This window comes from Thalia democratica, chromosome 5, assembly GCF_965202585.1.
Source record: "Thalia democratica chromosome 5, ktThaDemo2.hap1.1, whole genome shotgun sequence".
Taxonomy (NCBI): domain Eukaryota; kingdom Metazoa; phylum Chordata; class Thaliacea; order Salpida; family Salpidae; genus Thalia; species Thalia democratica.
In genome coordinates this window covers 53,870,374-53,890,321 of record NC_139169.1, presented here as the reverse complement: position 1 = coordinate 53,890,321, position 19,948 = coordinate 53,870,374, and the positions used below count along the sequence as shown (strand labels likewise).

Genomic DNA, 19,948 nt, shown 5'->3' with positions numbered 1-19,948 from the left:
AATCAGCCTTGAAAATTTTTGCTTCCATACGGTTGTGTTTCGGACTTTTTCGTACAAAACTGGTTAAAACTCAAAAGTTAATTGAATTTTTTTTGTTCTATAAAATGTATCTCATATTTAATACTTAAGCTTTCAAATAGGAACCGATGTTAATTTTTGTAAAAAAATATTGGACCACCCTATTCCCTTTAAAAAGCAACATGGACGTATACAGTTTCTAATATAATTTTACCATAAGTCGAAGTATAAATATTAACTAATAAGTAATAGTTTTTTAAATCCCCAAAAAAATAATCATTACTTAAACAAAAGTTTACACTATTTTTTTTAGTTTTTCAACAGTGAAATAAGATAAACTTATAAGCATCTAAAGAAAATTACTTAAGAAGACTAAAAACTATATTTCTTTTGAGCATAACTTGAATATATAAAACTTAGTATTTAAATGAAAGATAGTTTATTGTTTACTGAATTTTACAAATATTTAACATATAAATCCAGACAAAAAAGTTATTATGTATTAAACAACTTAAAGTTTAGTAAAAAACTATCAATTTTATAATTGAAAAAAAAAAATTACAATTTTTTAATACAAGTCTATAAAAATCTTTTTTAACCAGAAAAAAAATCAGTTTCAAAAATTAAAAATAAATTGCAAAGCTATTCATACTAAGCTAGTTGGTAACTTTTTTCATAGATAAATACACACACTAAAATTGAAGTTTTATTAAAATGATCTTCTTTCCACCGACTGAGTTACAACTTTTCAGACACTGTATAATAAATTAAAAGCATATTTAACGATAGTAGTTCAAATTTAATTTAATATACCTAGACTATTGTTAACTTGCTTACTATTTATAACTTTTTTTTTCTTGACAAATACAGCACAACAATAATACGAAAAAAACTGGGCCCACTACTCAATTATGATTAAAACAAATAACTGAAAAAAATATTTTTTAGCATTGAATAAGTAGATATCTTATTTGAAGCAATAGCTTTTACGAAATGAAAATTACAGAAACACTGTTACATAAAATACAAACCAAGTTTAATTAGGCGACGGTGATGATGTTTTTTGAGCGGGCGGAGGCTTCGGATCGTTGGACCCGTCGGGCATCTGGTGCATCGGAATGCCAGCGATTCCCGCCAAATTGGTCGTGGTTGAGCTGACCAGCTGTCGTTTGACGTTGCGGTGCCTGGAGCTTCCGTCGGTCTGATACTGCGTCATTGTGTCCAGGTTGATCGTGTAAATTGAGCCTGTAAAATTTACAACACATATATACATGTATTTTAAAAATATTACAAATAGTTTAAGTGAGTTAGTAACAATAAATTTATGTATTATATTTTTTTATTTAAGCTTAAGGTTTATTAGTTGAACAAAGACCCAATGCAGGCATCACAATATAGCATTTTAAAATTGCGTTGAACTAAATTACAAAGTCAAATTTTCCCATGCGGCTAAGATTATACGGATATTAGGATTTAATTATATACAAAATACATGATTAAGAATTAATAAGTGTATTGTTATATTCAATAAATTGACAAATTTTAATTAATTTAGTGAATTATAAATGAAATCTGAACAAGTTTTTCAACGTTACAAAATTATAACAACAAGACTGAAAAAAATTTAAAAGAAGGATTGAATTGTATGAAAAAGTATTTTTATCATGCACTGCATAAGAAAAAAACTATTGTAGAAACTAAAAAAAAGGTTCTACCTGCAATAAGCAGTTGCACTTCAGGTAGTTTCAGAGTGTGAGCTTTTTCTAGCTCAGTTGAAGTTCGAGAATCATACTGCCACCAACCTGACTTGCCCGAGTAAAACCATTCATGTCTGCAAAGCAAAAACTTGTGCAATTGGTAATGCAGAACAAACAAATAAAATACAATATAATTAATTTGAGTATCTTTTATAAATTTAATATAAAAATATTACATAAAAAATTATTAATTCCTAAAAAAAACTCTTAAAGAAAAAGTGGTAGCAGCTACAATTGCTTATACCTGTGAAAATGGTTTTAACAATTTTTAAACATAATTATCAAAAGTCAAACACTTTTCAAACAAACTAAAACAACAAACTTAGGTTCGTCTTCATTTGAAATTTGAATACTAGACTTAACATAATTAGTTGGATCTTTTATAAAACTGTTGGGAATGGGTTGCCTGCACAGCGCACAAACGCCACTTCTCATTGCAAAGCCCTGTTTGTATCGAATACTAATTTGTAAAATAATTATTTTTCAACATTAACATATTTAATAGTGAATTAAGAAGACAGAAAACCAATAACTAAGAAAACTGCAACCTAAAGAAAAATTATTTCAAGTCAGCATGTATATATCTCCAGCGTTGAAATATAAACAAATACATTAAGATGTCAATATAATACAAAAACTTTTAAAATAAAAATATCTATCTAAGAATTTTTTACCTAATAATTAAAGTAACCAATAAATTACAAGTTTTTTGGTTTATCAGGATTTTAGTTGAACAAGTTTTGATGAAAAACAGAGAATTTTAGTAAAGACATGTTGTAATTATATATTTATATATAAAATTAAGTTATTTAACTTGATAAAACAAATCTTTCACACTGAGCCTACCTTAAGGGCTTTATTAACAAATTAATATATAAAGGTTTATTTCAAGATGTAAAACTTAAAGGACTCGAGTTTCGTGCTTATGCACTCATCAGCTTCAAAACAAGTTCAAATTTCAAAAAACAAGTTCAAAGAATTTTGATAGTTTCAAAATTACCTCATAATCTACTTATGCTAAATTTTTAACTATCATTTGTATGTTTTGTTTTGTGCTTTATTTTGAGTATCTCAGCTACTACTTTAAAACTGATAACTTTTTAAATCACATTCTCAAATTTCATTTCGAAACTCAGTTAATTTCAAGCGTTTGTACTGACAAACCCTGATATAGGGTTACCAAATGTTTTTGGAAAATTTTCTCCAGGTTTTCAAAATTTTTTCCAGGTTTTTAAAATCACACGTTTTATAGTCTATCTTTAGTTAAAAATTCAGTTTAAGGTAAAATCTAAGTTAAATAGTATAATCACAATGAAAACATATCTTAAAGCTTCTTTAAATGTGTTTTATAGTAAATTTTATTTTGATGATGACAAAAAACTTTATCTATACTATAATTTTTCGTGTCAAATCGAAATTTTACTACTTAACATCTACAAGTTGTTTAAAAGTCCAGGTTTTTTAGTGATCTTTGTTCGACATTCCAGCTTTTTTCAAAACTTCTCAAATTCTATATTTTTTTAGCCTAAATTGTCGAATTCCAGGGTTTTTGGCAACCCTGCTGATATTTTGCTAATACTTCCTTAATTCTATTGAATTTACTTTTGAATATAAAAACAAACTTTATTTAAAAAATTATAACTAAATTTTTAAATCTGCTTAAAAAACTAATTGATTTATAAATTTATTTTTTTTAAATCGCAAGTTTTTAAATACTTGAACTGCCAAAAACTGATATTTTGTCAATATTGCCAAAAAACCTCTGTCCTTTTTCTTTCAATTTCTGTTTTATTTAGACTCCAGAAAAGTTACTCTTATCTTAAATAGAAACTTATTTATCTTTACAATAAATTGTTTAGAAAAACTTAAAAGAATGAGAAACTTAATTGTTAAGAAAAACTTTCAAAATAACAAAGTGATACTTATGTTCAAGACAGCTAAAAAATACACTTAAATAAAAAACCTTGGCGCAGAGGAAGCAAAACTGGTGAGAACAGGGCAGTTGTATGGTGTACAGGCATGGCTGCAGGCAAATGGAGCAATCCTCGTTTTCTTGCATCTTTTATTTCTTTCCGCGGTTCTTTTTTCCTTTGCCTCTCAGCTCTCGCTCAGATTCCATATACTCAACGAAATCCCGGTGCTCGTCTCTGATTAAGTGTTTGAACAATAACATTTATTTACTGAGTTGAATTTTTATCAGAATTTTTTTGATGAACAATTACTTAAAAAACTAAGCAATCATTTTTGATTTTTAAACATTATACTTGATGACTAGTTCAAAAACAGTATCCGAAAAAATAAAGCCCTACTCCTTTTGAAATTTATCAAAGTCAATTTGTAAGCAAACAAATTGGTTTTCTTTTTATAAAATACACTTTCTACAAATTAAAAATAAGTGGATTAAAACTTTCTTTAAGTAAACAAATCTATTCAAAACTATGTGTTTGTACAAACATAACTCAACACTTACAGCAAACAAAGTACCTAAGCCATAGAGTTTTTTTTATTTCTATCCTTTTGTTTTATTTAGTTTAATTTATTTATAAGGTAATAATTTAAAATATATTATTAAAAAAAATGTTAGTATAACTGAAACTGAACATTTTCTTTAAAAAAAAGATAACAAACAAAATAACAGAACGTTTTTCAAAAAAAAAGTCATATGAGTTTTGTAGATGGTGCTGTTCATAAAATTTAAACTTCTGTTTCAGAAATATCATATGATTGTTATTTTAGAGTTTAGATTATTACAAATTTTTCTTTAAATAGTAACCCATTTATTAAAAAAAAATCAAGTAAAAACATAAATATCATTAAATAAACAAAAAAAAAGTATAAAATAATAAACTAAACTTTACTAAACATCTAACACAAATCTGATATTTCAAAAATTACAAAACAATGTTTATATAAACTGCAAGAAAATTAGAATGTAATATAAATTATATTTTATTAATAATTTAATTTTAACTGAAGAGGGCGAAACATTGTTTTTTACAAAGATCCTTTGAAATGTTAAACTTGTATTTATTTCCTTGAATTCAAGTTGAGAACTCTAATTTTTGGTATTTTAAAAAACCCAAAGTATCCTTAACATATAATTATAAACTTACACGAAAAGACCAAGTTTTCTAAGTTCTTTTGTGAGCTGTGTAGTATCGTAAAGGGGCGGATGCCAGTTTGTAAACTGTTTGTTCTTGTAGTAAGGCTTCTTGCTAAAATACTCCACTAATTGCTTAGATTGTTTTACTTTGGTGGGTTCAATTTCACCAAAGATTCTTGCACTTAATCGAGCAATATTTCGAGCGTACTTGGAAGGGTTGCCCGGCATATGTATAGAAAATAAGCTGAAAGAGTAAGCCTAATAAATAGCTGTAAAAAGTAATAATGATGTCAGTTCTAAGTATATGATATGAAGTACAGCTAAAAAATATTTAATGTGGTTAAAATTATTAGGTGTAGAAAAGTATAAAAATTATATAATTAAACAAAATTAAACTAAAAAGTGTTTTATAAGTATATTACTTTTTAAGTACAAATCCAAAACATAAAGAGTTTGTAAGGTTTTGAAAAGTATGTTTTAAATATAAATAAAGTTTTTCATCACTAATAATTTTGGTTATAAATGTAAAAAATAAATACTTTAGTGCATAAATTACAGTGACCATTTTAACTACTTTGTGTTAAGTTATTTATCAAGCCTACAGTAAAAAGTAAAAGCAATCTGTATAAAATGGATCATATGAACAAACAAGTCTATATTTTACTTACAATAAAATATAATATTTTTTATTCATTTTCGAGAATTAACTACTTACTATAAAAATTATGAGCTAAAAGAAAACAAATTTTTCATCAACATTCTATATAAATTTATAAAAATTCAAAGAGTATATTCCTAGTTGAAAAAATTGGTTATAATACTAAAACTTTTTATAGTTGATTTATTATATATCAAGAACATTTTAGCATATTAACATGGTTGCAATCAAATCATTCATATTTATTAAAAAAATTTAACCAATTTTGCTATTTCTACCTACTTTGTTTTATTTTTTTGACTATCTTCAAATCATTAGTTATAAATACTACACAACTATTAAAGACTTATCAATTTTCTAGATATTTACGAAAACTGGTAAGGTCTTAGAAACAATCACTTTCAATAGTAAATTATTTGAAAATTTTGTCGATTTACTTTAGTTTTCAGCTAAACACTACCTAATGTCTATGATCAAGAAATAAGCTAATTGTATGTACGTTGAATAGACTTAAATTAGAACTATATGTAGTTTAGAAAAAAAGTTGCACATCTAGTAACAATTTCAAAGTCTTCTCTATAAGTTATTGTGTCATGAAACAACAGAAAGATAATAATAATACTTAATCAAAATCATAATACAAAAATAAAACAATAGATGTTAATGTCAAAAAATTTCAAAATAATTATTTTAGATTATGTTCTCTTTTTCTACGATTATTTCAAGCAACAAAAATACTCTTTTAAATTAAAAGTGATTAAAAAGTTATAATGATAAAACTTTATTACTGTTATCTAAAGTATAAAAATTACTCAAATATAGAAATCAAACAAAAAAGTACTAATATAAAATTGTTTTCAAAGTAAAAACTTACAAAAATATAACTACAGTGATCAAGTAGTTAAAAAAAAATTAAATTCAAAATTGTTGATTAAAAAACTAGCCATAGCAGGAACTTAGCTTAAATAGTTCACAAAGCTATAAAGTTATTAAAAAACAGTATTTGATTTATACACTTATTTATAAAAATACGTTATTTAGAATCAAAAACGCAAACCTTAAGAACTCTTATAAGATGATTAAAGCATTACAGATTATTTTAAGCTACATCTTTGTTTGTAGCATACAGGTCAAATAAATTCATCACAATTACATTTAAATTTAGTGTTAAACAAAAATATATAAACACAAATAATTAAAATTAGTAGGCATTTTTGTGTAAAAAATAACTGTAAATAAAAATACCTAAAATTACTTTCTTTAAAAACTATAAAATTTACTGACTTCACTGTCAGGTAGCAACCATGTTTCATGCAATAAAAAAATATATGGTAGTTTTGATAAAAGTTTACAAAATAAGATCACTTTGTTAAAAAGGAGTGATATCCTAAATATATTTAGAACTTGAGTCTTTGAAGACTACAGTAAAACAGATAATTAAAAGTTAGTAAAAATTAAACTATTCACAATATTTAGTTCTGTTATTTTTATACTAAAAATATATAAAGCAAACAAAAAAAAAATTTAACACTTGAGTATTTCCAAATCAGCGTTTTTGAGCAACTTTTACTAAACACAGTGTAAAATATGTATGCTTTGAACATTACATAAATATATTTAATTATGCTTTTATAAAAAATAAATGACAAATATGTCATATGGAGTTAAAGAGACAGATAAAAAATATTTTTAATAGTTACCATGTTACAAAAAACTTAAGATGACTTCTTTAGTCTTTAAATTAAAAAATATTTTAAATATAATATTAGCAACAACTAATTTTTTTAATTAATTTATACTAAATTTTGTTGTGTCAACTGATTTAGGTTATTCTAGTATATAAATGTGATTTTGGTACAAAAAATTAATAATTGCATAACTTTTGAACATTTAAGAATAAAATGAACAGACACATTTCAAACATATATGTGTGAGTAAGTTAAATTTTTTTTTTTAAACTTAACTATTAGTGGCAAAACAATAAACAAAACAGGTTGTTAAAAATCAAAAGGTTGCATAATAAAAAGTATTAGAGCACTTATTTAATTTTTTAGCAAACTATTGTCTAAATTATTGTTATAATTACATTAAATCTAACAAAAAGTTTAAAATTGTACCAAATCAAGAACTTTCTGAGTCACTTAAATCAGTAGTAGAGCTCTCAATTGTATCAGGCATTTTTAAAACAAAAGTTTCACCCTCAAGATCTTCATAATCAGTGTCATTTGTATTTGATCTTCTTTTCATAGACACAGTTAAGTTTGTTTGTTGCTTTTTGGACTTAGATAAATTTGTTCCACTTCTTCTGTTAAGTTTTTCTATTGCATTTCGAACTTCTTTTAGTGAAACAACTCCTACTAACTTTCCAACTTTAGTAACATATGCATGTTGTAAGCTTAGCAAAGAAAACAATGAGTGCACTTTATGTAAAGTTGTTGTCTCAACAAGATGAAATGGTGACTCATCAACTATGCATTTAGAAAAGTCAACAATCCTGTTGTAGTCTATTAACCCACTGGAAGCAGCGATAGCAACAGAAATAGGTGAAGAGTTTGGTTTTACTGGTAGTGTTATACTTGTTTTCTTGCTATTTACTTTTGTTTTAGCAATTTCAGATGTAGTTGTTGTAAAACGACCAACTTTTTCAGTCTTTTCTTCACTTGATGAGCTGTCTTGATTTTCAAATATTAAATCTTCTTCTTTATCTTCTTCTACTTCAGCAAAAGAGCTCAGCATTTGATTTTCATATGTAATCAAAAGATTATTAAGATCCATTTGCATAACAGATCCAACAAGAATCATTGAATCAGGATTGTCCACAATAGGATAGCATCTAAAACCTTTTCTTAATTTAGTTTGTAGTTCAAAATAGGTTGTAGTCTGTTTAGACAAAAATACAACATCTTCAACCATAAATTTATCTGCAGTGAAAGAATGCATACTTTTATCACTAGTAGCCACATCAGGTAAGTACGGAAGCGACTTAATTTTTATTATGCTTTCATAGATACTGGGAGAAAAAATTCTTGCAATCGCATTTGATATTAAAACTGCAAGCATAACTGGCAAGATGTGAGAAATTTGGCCAGTGAGCTCAAATACAATAACAGCAGTTGATATAGTATGAGTTACTGCACCTGCTAGACTTGCAGCTCCAACAACTGCATAACCACCTGGTACTACATGATAAACAGTACCAGCACTAAAAAAACCACCAGGATGAATTGCTGAAATTAGTTCACCTACAAGCCTACCAAAAGCAGCACCAATTAAAAAAACTGGCATAAAAACTCCTGATGGAACAGCCATTGTTATAGAAATAGCAGTTATAAAAAAATTGACTACACAAAAAAGCAATAGCGTTACAAATATGCTTACATCTGGATGAATCCAACCATAGTTTGGATAAACATTGTTTGTTAAATTTAAAGAACTGTAATTTAGTTTGTGCCATGTTTGATTGTCAAAAAGTTTATCAACTGCTTGCTTCATGGTTAGATCACTTGCTATATATTGACCTAAAAAACTTGGAAACTTTATTAAACTGATTGTAAATGTTACTAAAAGAGGATAAATTGCTATTGACATCAAAAGAAAGTTTCTAAGTCTTTTATTAGTACGATTGAACCTCACAATAGAACGGTGATATTTAACAAATACTGCACCAATCAAACCACACAATACTCCTACAATAACAAAGAAGAAAAGCTCTTTTAAATCATAAGGAAATTCAAGCCTGAAGTTTGTTTTAAACAGAGCAGTAATAGTTTCCTCTTCAGATACCCAAACAGCTAAAAGACGAAACATAAATGCTCCACATACTGCACTAAAAAATCCACGCCAATAGTTTTTAACAGCAAAGTAGGTCGATGTTACTTCAATACTAAAAAGTACACCACCTATGGGGGCAGCAAAATTACATGCTACTCCAACAGCACATGCAGCTGCTAAAAGCTCACCATTTCTGGACTGATTCTGAAATGGACTAGAAAAACTATAAAATTTGTTATTTAGTAAAGTTGCAACTATACTTGCAATATGTACAAAAGGACCTTCTTTGCCTATGGGCAACCTACTTCCAATAGAAGCTATTAGCCCTATCATTTTGGCAATTAAAACTTTTAGAGTAAGGTATTCATGAAGCACAACACCTCTCAAAATTGTTTTCATTTCAGGAATACCAGAACCTACAGCTTGTGGTGAAACCATGCTCACAAAATAAACACAAAACAAAATTAACAAAACAGGAAACAATACCCATTCAAGTAAAGATAAAAAACTTAGACCATAACACTTAGCATATAACCAACTGTGGCAGTATTGAACTTTCTGTATACAAAGATCCATACCAAAGCTAAGCAAAGCCATTGATACACCTAAAACTAACAAAAAAAGCCATTCAGACACCATTGAATACCTAAATCGAAGTTTCCAATAGATAAAACTTCTTTTCAATTTTCCCCACTTAGTAGATGTGTATGGAATTATGGGTGTTTTTTCTCGTTGTTTTTCACGCTTTATTGACATCTTTTTAAAAGCTTCCCTAGCAGCTTTTCCTAACTCTTGCTGATGCTGTCCATACATAACAGTTTGCTGATAATCCAGATACTCCACAGAGTAAGAGGAAACAGAGTTTTTTTTTACATCAGACATTTTGAATATTTTGTTAAACTTTCTAATTTTTGTTCTGTTTCACAGGTTTAAACATTAAATTTATAGAATGGTATCATAGATAAACTCTGGAATAAAAATTAAATTTTTATTTAAAATTTCTTACACGTTATTAGTTTATATGCTAGAAATAATTTATAATCCTTTGGATTTGTGTAGTATTAGAGATAATGCATTAAAACAAACTTGGTTTAACAACAGTAAACACAAGTTAGTCTTATAACAGACTATTTGTTTATAATTAGTAATTTAAACTTTTTATTTTTTTCAGTACTCTTATATCATTTTCTACAAAATTTAATTATAAATATGTATATATTTTTAAAATCCTTAGATTTAGTAGATTTAACTCAAACTTTAATATGAAATATTTCAGAAGTTGTAGCTAAAATATTCTTTAAAAATACTCTATAAAACTTATCTTTTAGTTTTCAATAAATAATATCAGTAAAAAATGCTTTTTATTAGAATCAAAACTTTATTTTTATCATTATTTACAAGCTTTTATTAAACAAAATTAGAATAAATTTAACTTGCCTAATTTAAAAATATAATACAATCATAAATTTTAAATAAAGAAAGATCAAAACATTTAAGATAGCTACTACTTCAAACCTGATAACTTTTGTTTAACTTCTTCTAGATTTTCTGCTAGGGTTGCCACTCTTTGAGTTGAAAAAAAACTGTCCTGAGTGACCTCAATTGTCCTGAGTCATCCTGAGTTTTTTAAATCTATGAAAAAATTATAATTTTTAAAAACTAAGTCTTTCAACAAAATTTGTTAGAAAATAACAAAAATTGAAACCTAACCTCATTCAAAACCTTTTTTATGAAAAAACATAACTATGCTGAGTCAGCCTGAGTTTAAAAATAAAATTCAACTATTTTGAGTATATGGTAACCCTGGAATATTATTTAAGGTTTTAAAGTAAAATACCTATGCTTGATATCTGTATTGCCACACTTAAGGCATAAAATAATCCTAGGTGACCATAAACTAGCCTAAGTCATTTTGATTTTTTTAATTAGTAGCAAAAAGTTTTTGCCCCTGATGCACAAACTTTTTATATCTTAAATAATTATTTTTATAATGAAAAGGAAATCAGTATATATATATATTTGGCATGAAGCGCAAAACATTGATTTTTAAATTACTTGGGAGGTGATAAAAAGAGTACAGCCAATAGCAGATGGCAATAACCCTGTTTGTAGGCTGTGCTTAAACAAATCAACAGCCGTTGTGTATGCTTTGATAAAGGAAAGTTGTTCATGGTTGCCACTGATCAAGCTGAGAAAAATTTCCTGACTTTTTACTAAAATTTTCCTGACTTTTCTAAATCAGTTTTACTTATATAAATTGTTCAATTAGTTTAATAAAATACTACCCAAACTATTTAATATAAAATCCTTAAATTAAAAACCAATTAAATAAGAATAAACTTAAGTAACTGTAAAAAAAATACATAAAAAAGTAAATTATATATCTGTTGTATAAAATATTTCCTCTTAACATTTAGTATAAAATTTGTAACAAATAAATATACTCTTATTTACTTTAAAAACTCTACAAAAAGTTTGCGCCTCCCATAAGGATCCTCTTGTTGCCTCCGACTTTGACCAGCTATATCTAAAATTATTTTGAATTTTTTAAATCTGTAAAAAGCATCTTGTAGCTTAGTAAAAACTATATAAATTTAGATCAAAAACCAAAAAAGGGTGTTTACCCCCCTATGCCCTTAACTAAAAATAAAAATGTCTATGTAATAAAAAAAAAATTTAACTAACTGAAATAAAAACTAATCCTAACCCTTTATTGAAAAAACCTTTGGTGGCACGTCATTTAGCAAACACTCACAAGGTTAAAATCTCAACACTAAAAACCACAAAGTGTGGGAAAATCATGAAGCTCAAATCCCAAAGTAAGTATTTGCCGACGCTACAACAAAAAAAAAACACCAACAATCCAATCATGTGATCACTGCCACCAGTGTGAACTCACAATCAGCTGTTGCAAACTCAAATAAACAAATATCTAATTAAAAGTATTTAGTTCTAAAAACATAAAAAACTAACTAGAATAAAGAAATACTGTAAGTAGGAAAAAAAACTATTTGTATGGATAATAATATATACATATATATCAACAATAAAGTCAATAAATAATAAGAGTTTTAAAAATTTGTAAGTATAAAGTTTGTACAAAACTCAAAAAAAATAATAATAAAAATAAAATAAAAAATATACAAATAAAAAAATAAATAAAATTAAAAAAAAAAAATACTAAAATTTAAAAAAAAAAAAAATTAAAAAAATAAATAAAAATTTTGTACCAAATTTATACCTATTCATCTAATTTCTAATAAAAAACATAAAAAAGTGAACTAGCTTAAATCTAACACAATAACAAAATAAAAACAAGTAAAATAACTCAACAATAAAAAAAATAATTTATAACAATCACTCCTTCATTACCAAGACAATTATAAAATAAAGACCAACACATCACAATCTGATGCCCAAATGACATAAATCAAATTTCAACTCAAACAAAACATACATGTAGAAGCACTCTAGATCTACTCCATGTAGTTATTCAACAAAAAGGTTTTATATCTAAATTTAAAAGGATCTTTCTTTAAGTTTTTAAAAGTTTCAGGGACACTAGACCAAAACTTGGGACCCAAATACCTAAAGCAGTTTAGGCCAAGTCTCGTTCTAGGTCTTTCAGTTACAAAATTCATTTTTTTTGAAAATCTTGTATTGTGTGTGTGAACAGAGCTAGCAAGTGTAAATCTATTGTGTTCTACATCAAACCCTTTTATAGTATTACGCATCAACTTACAAATTTACAATTTATACACATTCTTTAATTTTAGCACACCAGTTTTTTTAAATAAAGGGTTTGTTGTTGTCAACGCAGGCACACGACAAACATACCTGATCACTCTTTTTTGCATACAAACAATTGGTTTTAAGTAACAGTCAGCAGCACTACCCCAAACAGACATACAATATTGGATATGCGAATAAAACAAACTATAATATACCATTTTAAGTGTAAATGTGTCCAAATAATATCTCAATTTTGACAAAACATAACAACTCCTAGACAATTTTGATTTCAGAGAACTCAAATGTTTCTTCCAATCCAGCTTATCATCCAAAACCACACCTAAGTATTTTATACTGTCACTCTGCTTAATAAGAAAACCATTAACCTTGACACTAAATTCACAATTTTTTGAAGTTTTATTAAAAAGCAAAAATTTAGTTTTTGAATAATTAATAAAAAGTTTATGAGTATGAAACCATTTATCAACTTTAACTAGTGATGTACCGGACTCACTATCCGGGTCCGGCCGGATATTGCCATTTTTGTCTGATATCCGGATCCGGCCGGATTCTAATTTGAAAAAAAAGTCCGGATCCGGTTCCGGCCGGATTCTAATTTGAAAAAAAAGTCCGGGTCCGGTTCCGGCCGGATTCTAATTTGAAAAAAAAGTCCGGATCCGGGTCCGGCCGGATCCTAACAGAGATCCGGCCGGACCCGGATCTAGTTAGTAAAAAAGAGCATACTGAAAAGTATTTTTCAAAAACATACCCTGTGTAAATTTATAAGAGTCATTTCGTCAGTTAAAATTAAACACCTACTGTGATTAGCTCATTTTTTCCACGTGACTAATTTACATTTGTTTACATTTAAACTATGAAATAAACATTTCATGAAATGCAACTCTTTACGTATGTTGTAAAATTGAAAACTTTAGAAATGAGTACTTGCATTATTTATTGTTTAAAGTTGAGCTCAGAAAATATTTAGAATTAATACGGTTCAATGTACGAGCCAATGAGAATCATATGACGAAATGTTTCAAACTAAATACTGATGCAACAAAATATCAGAAGATGACAGGCAGTTTATATGTTAGCAGTTAGTTAGTTTGGTGTGTAGCTTGAAGAAAGAAAATATCTTGAACGTTTTTGTGAATGCTTATTGTAAGTAGTGTTTTGTTTTGAAAGTGAATATTTCAACAGGTGTTTAATTGTTTTAATATTTAAGCCAGGTTTATAGTCTAATACTTTATTAAACATTTTACAGTTTCTTGTTTACTAAAAGTTTTATTTAATTTTTAGTTTTTTGTTATAAGTCTTTTGATATAGATTTAAATAGCTTCCATTTTTTAAAGTGTTACTAAAGTAATTAATAATTTTGTATATGCTAGTATTTCTTGTTGTGTTTTATATAAAAGATTCATCACTCAAAACTGTCGTGTCTGATTATAGAAAGTAGTCTCAGTTAGAATTTAGTACAGTAACCTCTCGTTTATTTACGCACATTGTATCCACAGAAAAAATGCGTAAAGATGAGAGAGATCGTAAAGATACAAGAGGTAGCAAAAATACTTACTATGATGGCTGTTTTTTGATATTGCTTCTAGTTAAAAGCAGACTGGAGACTCTCCCACTTTAAACAATCTGTTTACTTTAAATATAAATATGAAAATAAAACATAATACTGTACATATATAAAAAAAAAAGAATTTAAATTTATATAAAATAACAATAGTTGTAGAAAAAGTTAATAATTTTAATAATAATAATAATAATAAATTGAGATTTGTATTAGTTGTAAGCTTTATATTTATTAAGTTTCACTGCTACTTTTTGCTAGGAAGATTCATTAGATTTCTTTTTTATATGTTTATTCATATATAGGGTAAGAGTACTGTATTATTTATTTGTGTTTTAAAATTTCATTATACTTTCATTATTTAACACAAAAAATAAATTAACGATGGTTTAAAAATCTACCAGTTTATTGCACGTTTTCTTCAAATTAATCTCGGACAACCGTCCTTCATCAGTGAAACTTTAAAACTACATTATTTATATATAAGTGTCCTGGACTGATTTGCGAATTATTTATAAATCTTTATTATTTAACACAGTCATACTTCTTTCAGAATTTTAATTTAATCTCTAATTGTTATCAAAATTTATGATATACTTAAATATAACTAAATGTTTATCAACAAGTCAAGGAACATAAGTTTACAAAGTCTAAATATATAGAGGTAATATAGCATTTAAAAACATATTTTAAATTAAAAAAATACAATAAACCTAATTTGTGCAATAATAAAAAAAAAAAATTTTTTTTGAATTTTTTAGAATTCTTAAATGCGTAACTAAACAAGAGTGCGTAACGTCACGAGTGCGTAAAGATGCGAGCGGTTACTGTATTTGTTAGATATTAATTAAATAAGGTAGGATTTAATTATGATGGGTAGTACTAATTAGTTAAGTGTACCACAATCAGTCCACAACTTTACTACCAAATTGTCAACCTTTGCTAGCTGTTCTACTGATTACTAGATTAAAGTAATTTTTTCAGTTTTCAATAACCTCATTCTGACTCAGGCTTGTTTATACTCACTCTAGCTAGTTTTATTGACTTAAACAGTGGCAACCCTGCTAGTTTGAAAATTTTTGGGAATTTTAGAAAATCTTGGACTGCCTCAGGCTAGTTTAGTTTTTTATAAAAACTCAGGCTAGTTTTCTTTTAGATTTTGAATGAGTTTGAGCTGATCCAGTTTTCAATATTTTGTAATTTTCTAGTGTATTTTGTTCAAGAACTTGATTTCAGATATTCAATTGTAAATAACACCTAAATTTGTAAACCTTGTGGCTAGCTGTTCTACTTATTATTAGATTAAAGTTTTTTTTTTCAGTTTTTAAAAACCTCATTCTGACTCAGGCTAGTTTATTCTAGTGATGTACCGGACTCACTATCCGGGTCCGGCCGGATATTGCCATTTTTGTCTGATATCCGGATCCGGCCGGATTCTAATTTGAAAAAAAAGTCCGGATCTGGTTCCAGCCGGACTCTAATTTGAAAAAAAAGTTTTTGGGTCCGGTACATCACTAACTTTAACCAACTCCTTATTAATTTCATTTAAATACTCAGAATCACTATGTTGTTAGCTCAAGCAGGCATCATCAGCAAACAATCTCATATTTATCTCAGTAGAGGAAAAATTATCATTAATATACACAAGAAACAACAAAGGACCCAAACAAGAACTTTGTGGTATTCCAACATTCACAATTTCACGCTCAGACACAACATTATTTATGACCGTTGATTGACTTCTATCTTTTAAATAATCTTTAAGTAAATTTAACATTGAACCTTTTATATTATAATTTTTAAGTTTAGATATTAGAATTTTATAATTAACCGTGTTAAATGCTTTAGCCAAATCCAAAAATACAGAGAAATTTATTAATTTTCTTTCACCAGCCTGAATTAACTCATCAACAATCTGATTCACAACTAGTTCAGTCGTACTATTCTCTCTAAACTGTTTTTCATGTAACACCTCATTCAACAAAAAGAATTATTTCAACCTCTCACACACTAAAAACTCAAAAATTTTCGAAGATGGGGATAAAAGAAAAATAGGTCTGTAGTTATTAATGTTTTTTTTTTACCAGATTTATAAATAGGGATTACCTCAGCAAATTTAAGCGACTCAGGAAACACACCATACTCAACACATTTATTATACAATTTAGAAAGATAAGGAGAAATGATTTTTGCACTGAGCTTCACAAAACGATTATTAGGGACATCAGAACGCACACTTTTGTTTGGATTTAAAGTTTTAATGTAATTCAGAATCTTACTATCAGAAACTTCATTAAAGACATAATCATTTTCAACTGAACCAGACAAATACTCATCATTCTTTACATCAACAACATCTTTTCTCTTTTTTAACAAATTGTCAGCAATATTTACAAAATTTTTATTCATTAGATTGCCTACACATTTTGGGTCATTCACAATTTCACCACACTCATCAAGCACACCTTTAATTTTACAACTAGATGTAGATTTAATGGAAACAATTTTCATAATTTTTTACTATTTTGTTTATTCTTTTTAACTAGTTGTTTATAATAAAGTCGCTTGGAACATTCTATTACTCTGTTTAATATATTTCGATACTTTTTAAAACAAACAGAAATTTTTTTTGTTTTATCTTTAATGGCAAATTTAAACATTAAGTTTTTAAAGTTAACTGAGATTATTATACCTTTTGTTATCCACGGTTTAGCTTTTAGTTTTTGTTGTTTTTTACTTAAAATTTTGACTGGAGCATGATCAAATACCGTCCCACTAAAAATACTCTCAAATTCATCCCAACATTTATTAACATCTTCACAATTTTCAGCACACAGGTTCATGCCTCTCAATTTAACACTCAAATCATTCAGAAAAGCTCCAACTTCAAACTTACTGAAGTCCTGAAAGGACCTCAGATCACAATACTCATTTTTGGACTTTTTTCATTCAATTTCACATATAACAGGCATATGATCAGATATATCATAATCCACAACATTAACATTTAGCTTTTCACAATCAAAACTAGAATAAACATGATCAATCAAAGAACTAGACAAATAATCAGCAGAATGCCTAGTTGGCAAATCAACAAATTGCAAAGCACCAGCACTAGAAATACAATCCAAGTAGTCAAAAGTACTCTGATCTCTATTAAACAAGTTTATATTTATATCACCACCAATTATAAAAAAATTATTCTTTTCATTTAATAGGTCTAAAACTTTAAAGAAAATTTTCTTTAAAATTATCAAATGTAGTGCTTGGATGTCTATATACATTACCAACTACAAAAGATTTATTGTTTTCAAGTTTAATAGAGATCCACAAATCATCTACATCACACTGCTCAAAAGACACACCTTCTACAACCTCATAAGAGTGGCAAGCTCTAACAAAAAATGCAACACCACCAGATTGATTACTATTAGACAATTTATTTACAAAATCATATCCATACAACTTACTTACAAAAGGTCTCAGATTTGTTAGCCATGTTTCACACACACAAATCACATCAGGCAACCTCTCAGTTACACTCAAAAATTCCTCAATTTTATAAAGATTTGCATTCAAGCTTCTTATATTCATAAAGACAATACTAATACAATTTTTCTTGTTAAATTTCACACTATACAGATCTAAGTTACTCTTATTCTTATATTCAGAAATACTAGGTTTAACAGATTCATAAAAACAATCAAAATCAAAGTTGTTAACAATCTTAAAAGGAAAAACAGACTCCTTACATATTTCACAATAAAATTTGTAATCACCTTGTTTGTATAGGCTTAGTTTCATTTTATTTTCAGAAGCACACTCAACATGACATTTTTGGAAGCATATAAAACAGGTTAAACAATTTTTAAAATTTTTACAAAACAACTAACATTTTAAGCATACAGACATTTTTAGCTCACAGGTTTCACAAAAAAAGGGTAAATCATTTTTGCACACTTCTGCAAACTTTTTAATTGATACTTTTGAACATTTAAGATGTATCCATTTAAAGCAGCCTTCACAAAACAAACAATCATCTAAATTAGAGAATTTTTTAAAACAAGATTTGCAGAAATCATCACTCCCAACATTAATTAGTCCTAGGTTATTTACACAGTCTATACAATAAAAAGGACCTTCATAATTAACATAAAAATTTAACTCATGTTCAGATATTCCACAACAACTTAAATGGAACCATTTTTCACAAATATCACAACAAATAGAATTAGTTTTTGGATATTCAAAATCTTTTTGACATACACTACAAACAGATTCTAAATCAACTAATCTATCTAACTTAAGTTTTAAAGAACTCAATTAAACAAAAAAAAAAAAAAAAAGTATATTTATAACTTGAAACAAATAAATTATTCTTAGTTCTGCAGTTTTTCAATATCTTCAACTGAGTTGATAACATTCACTTTCAACTTCTCATCCTTTCTCAACAAAATTGTACCACTTGAGGACCATGCATATTTACAACCTTTTTCTTTTTGAAACCTCTTAGCAAGATAAAGAAGGTTCCTACTAGTTTTTGACAAATTTTCATTAAGATAAACCCTTTCAGCCTTTATGTCAGTCAAATCAGCATTAATTAACTTCTTTTTTTCTTTCATAACTTTAATTTTTTGATCTCTAGATTTAAATGTAACTAATATAGGATTAAACATCATTTTTCCTTCCTTCTTCTCTTGGTTGGTTCCAGCATCTATGGTCCTCAAGCGCCTAATTTTTCCGACCTGATGTCTCTCTATTCTTGAATCTACTTTCTTTAAAACCTTCATTGCAACAATCTAAACATTTTCATTTTCACAAGTTGGTACACCCTGTATTTCAACATTGTTGCCTTTCATCCAGTTTTCAATCTGATTCAGCTTAATGTTTGCTTGCTTGCCATTTTCTTCCATATCAAACATTTTTTTAGTCAACTTCTCATTTTCCAATTTCACAGTTTTTACATCCTCCTTGATTTTTTCATTCTCTGTCCTTTAATCATCAAACTTTGAATACAAAAAATCTTATGAATGCTTCAAAGAGTCAATCACTTTTTTTTGATCAGCTAACTTATCAGTAACTTCCTTTATTTGAGTACTAAGCTTATCAGTTGACTCTTTATGCACTAAATATAAACATAAGTTGTTTACAACTTTAGACTTTTTCAAAATACACCAAACTTCAGGTGTTAAAGCCTAATTTGTAAAATTCTAGGTTAAATGACAACTCTGTTAAGCTCTTTAAATTTATGTTGCTAAAAATACAACTCACTATAGAGGTTTTTTCTCTATCTTTTAGTAACATTTATTTTTACAGATAAAAGTTAAGTT

General features: G+C 27.2%; 2 protein-coding genes across 2 annotated transcripts; both read right to left on the bottom strand.

The window, feature by feature from the left end:
- Nucleotides 1-440: 440 nt before the first annotated feature.
- Nucleotides 441-5,031, bottom strand: LOC145835741 (E3 ubiquitin-protein ligase rnf146-like). The gene is made up of 6 exons (XM_082943449.1): nucleotides 4,889-5,031; nucleotides 3,739-3,922; nucleotides 2,098-2,219; nucleotides 1,734-1,849; nucleotides 1,050-1,263; nucleotides 441-773 (listed from the first exon to the last, which is right to left on the bottom strand). The coding sequence occupies exons 2-5, from the start codon at nucleotides 3,832-3,834 to the stop codon at nucleotides 1,055-1,057; spliced, it is 543 nt and encodes a 180-aa protein (XP_082799575.1). The 5' UTR covers nucleotides 3,835-3,922; nucleotides 4,889-5,031; the 3' UTR covers nucleotides 441-773; nucleotides 1,050-1,054.
- Nucleotides 5,032-7,484: 2,453 nt separating this feature from the next.
- LOC145837298 (chloride channel protein 2-like) lies at nucleotides 7,485-10,222 on the bottom strand. The gene is made up of 2 exons (XM_082945107.1): nucleotides 9,847-10,222; nucleotides 7,485-9,729 (listed from the first exon to the last, which is right to left on the bottom strand). Exons 1-2 carry the CDS (start codon nucleotides 10,187-10,189, stop codon nucleotides 7,658-7,660), a joined length of 2,415 nt encoding a protein of 804 aa, XP_082801233.1. The 5' UTR covers nucleotides 10,190-10,222; the 3' UTR covers nucleotides 7,485-7,657.
- Nucleotides 10,223-19,948: the final 9,726 nt, after the last annotated feature.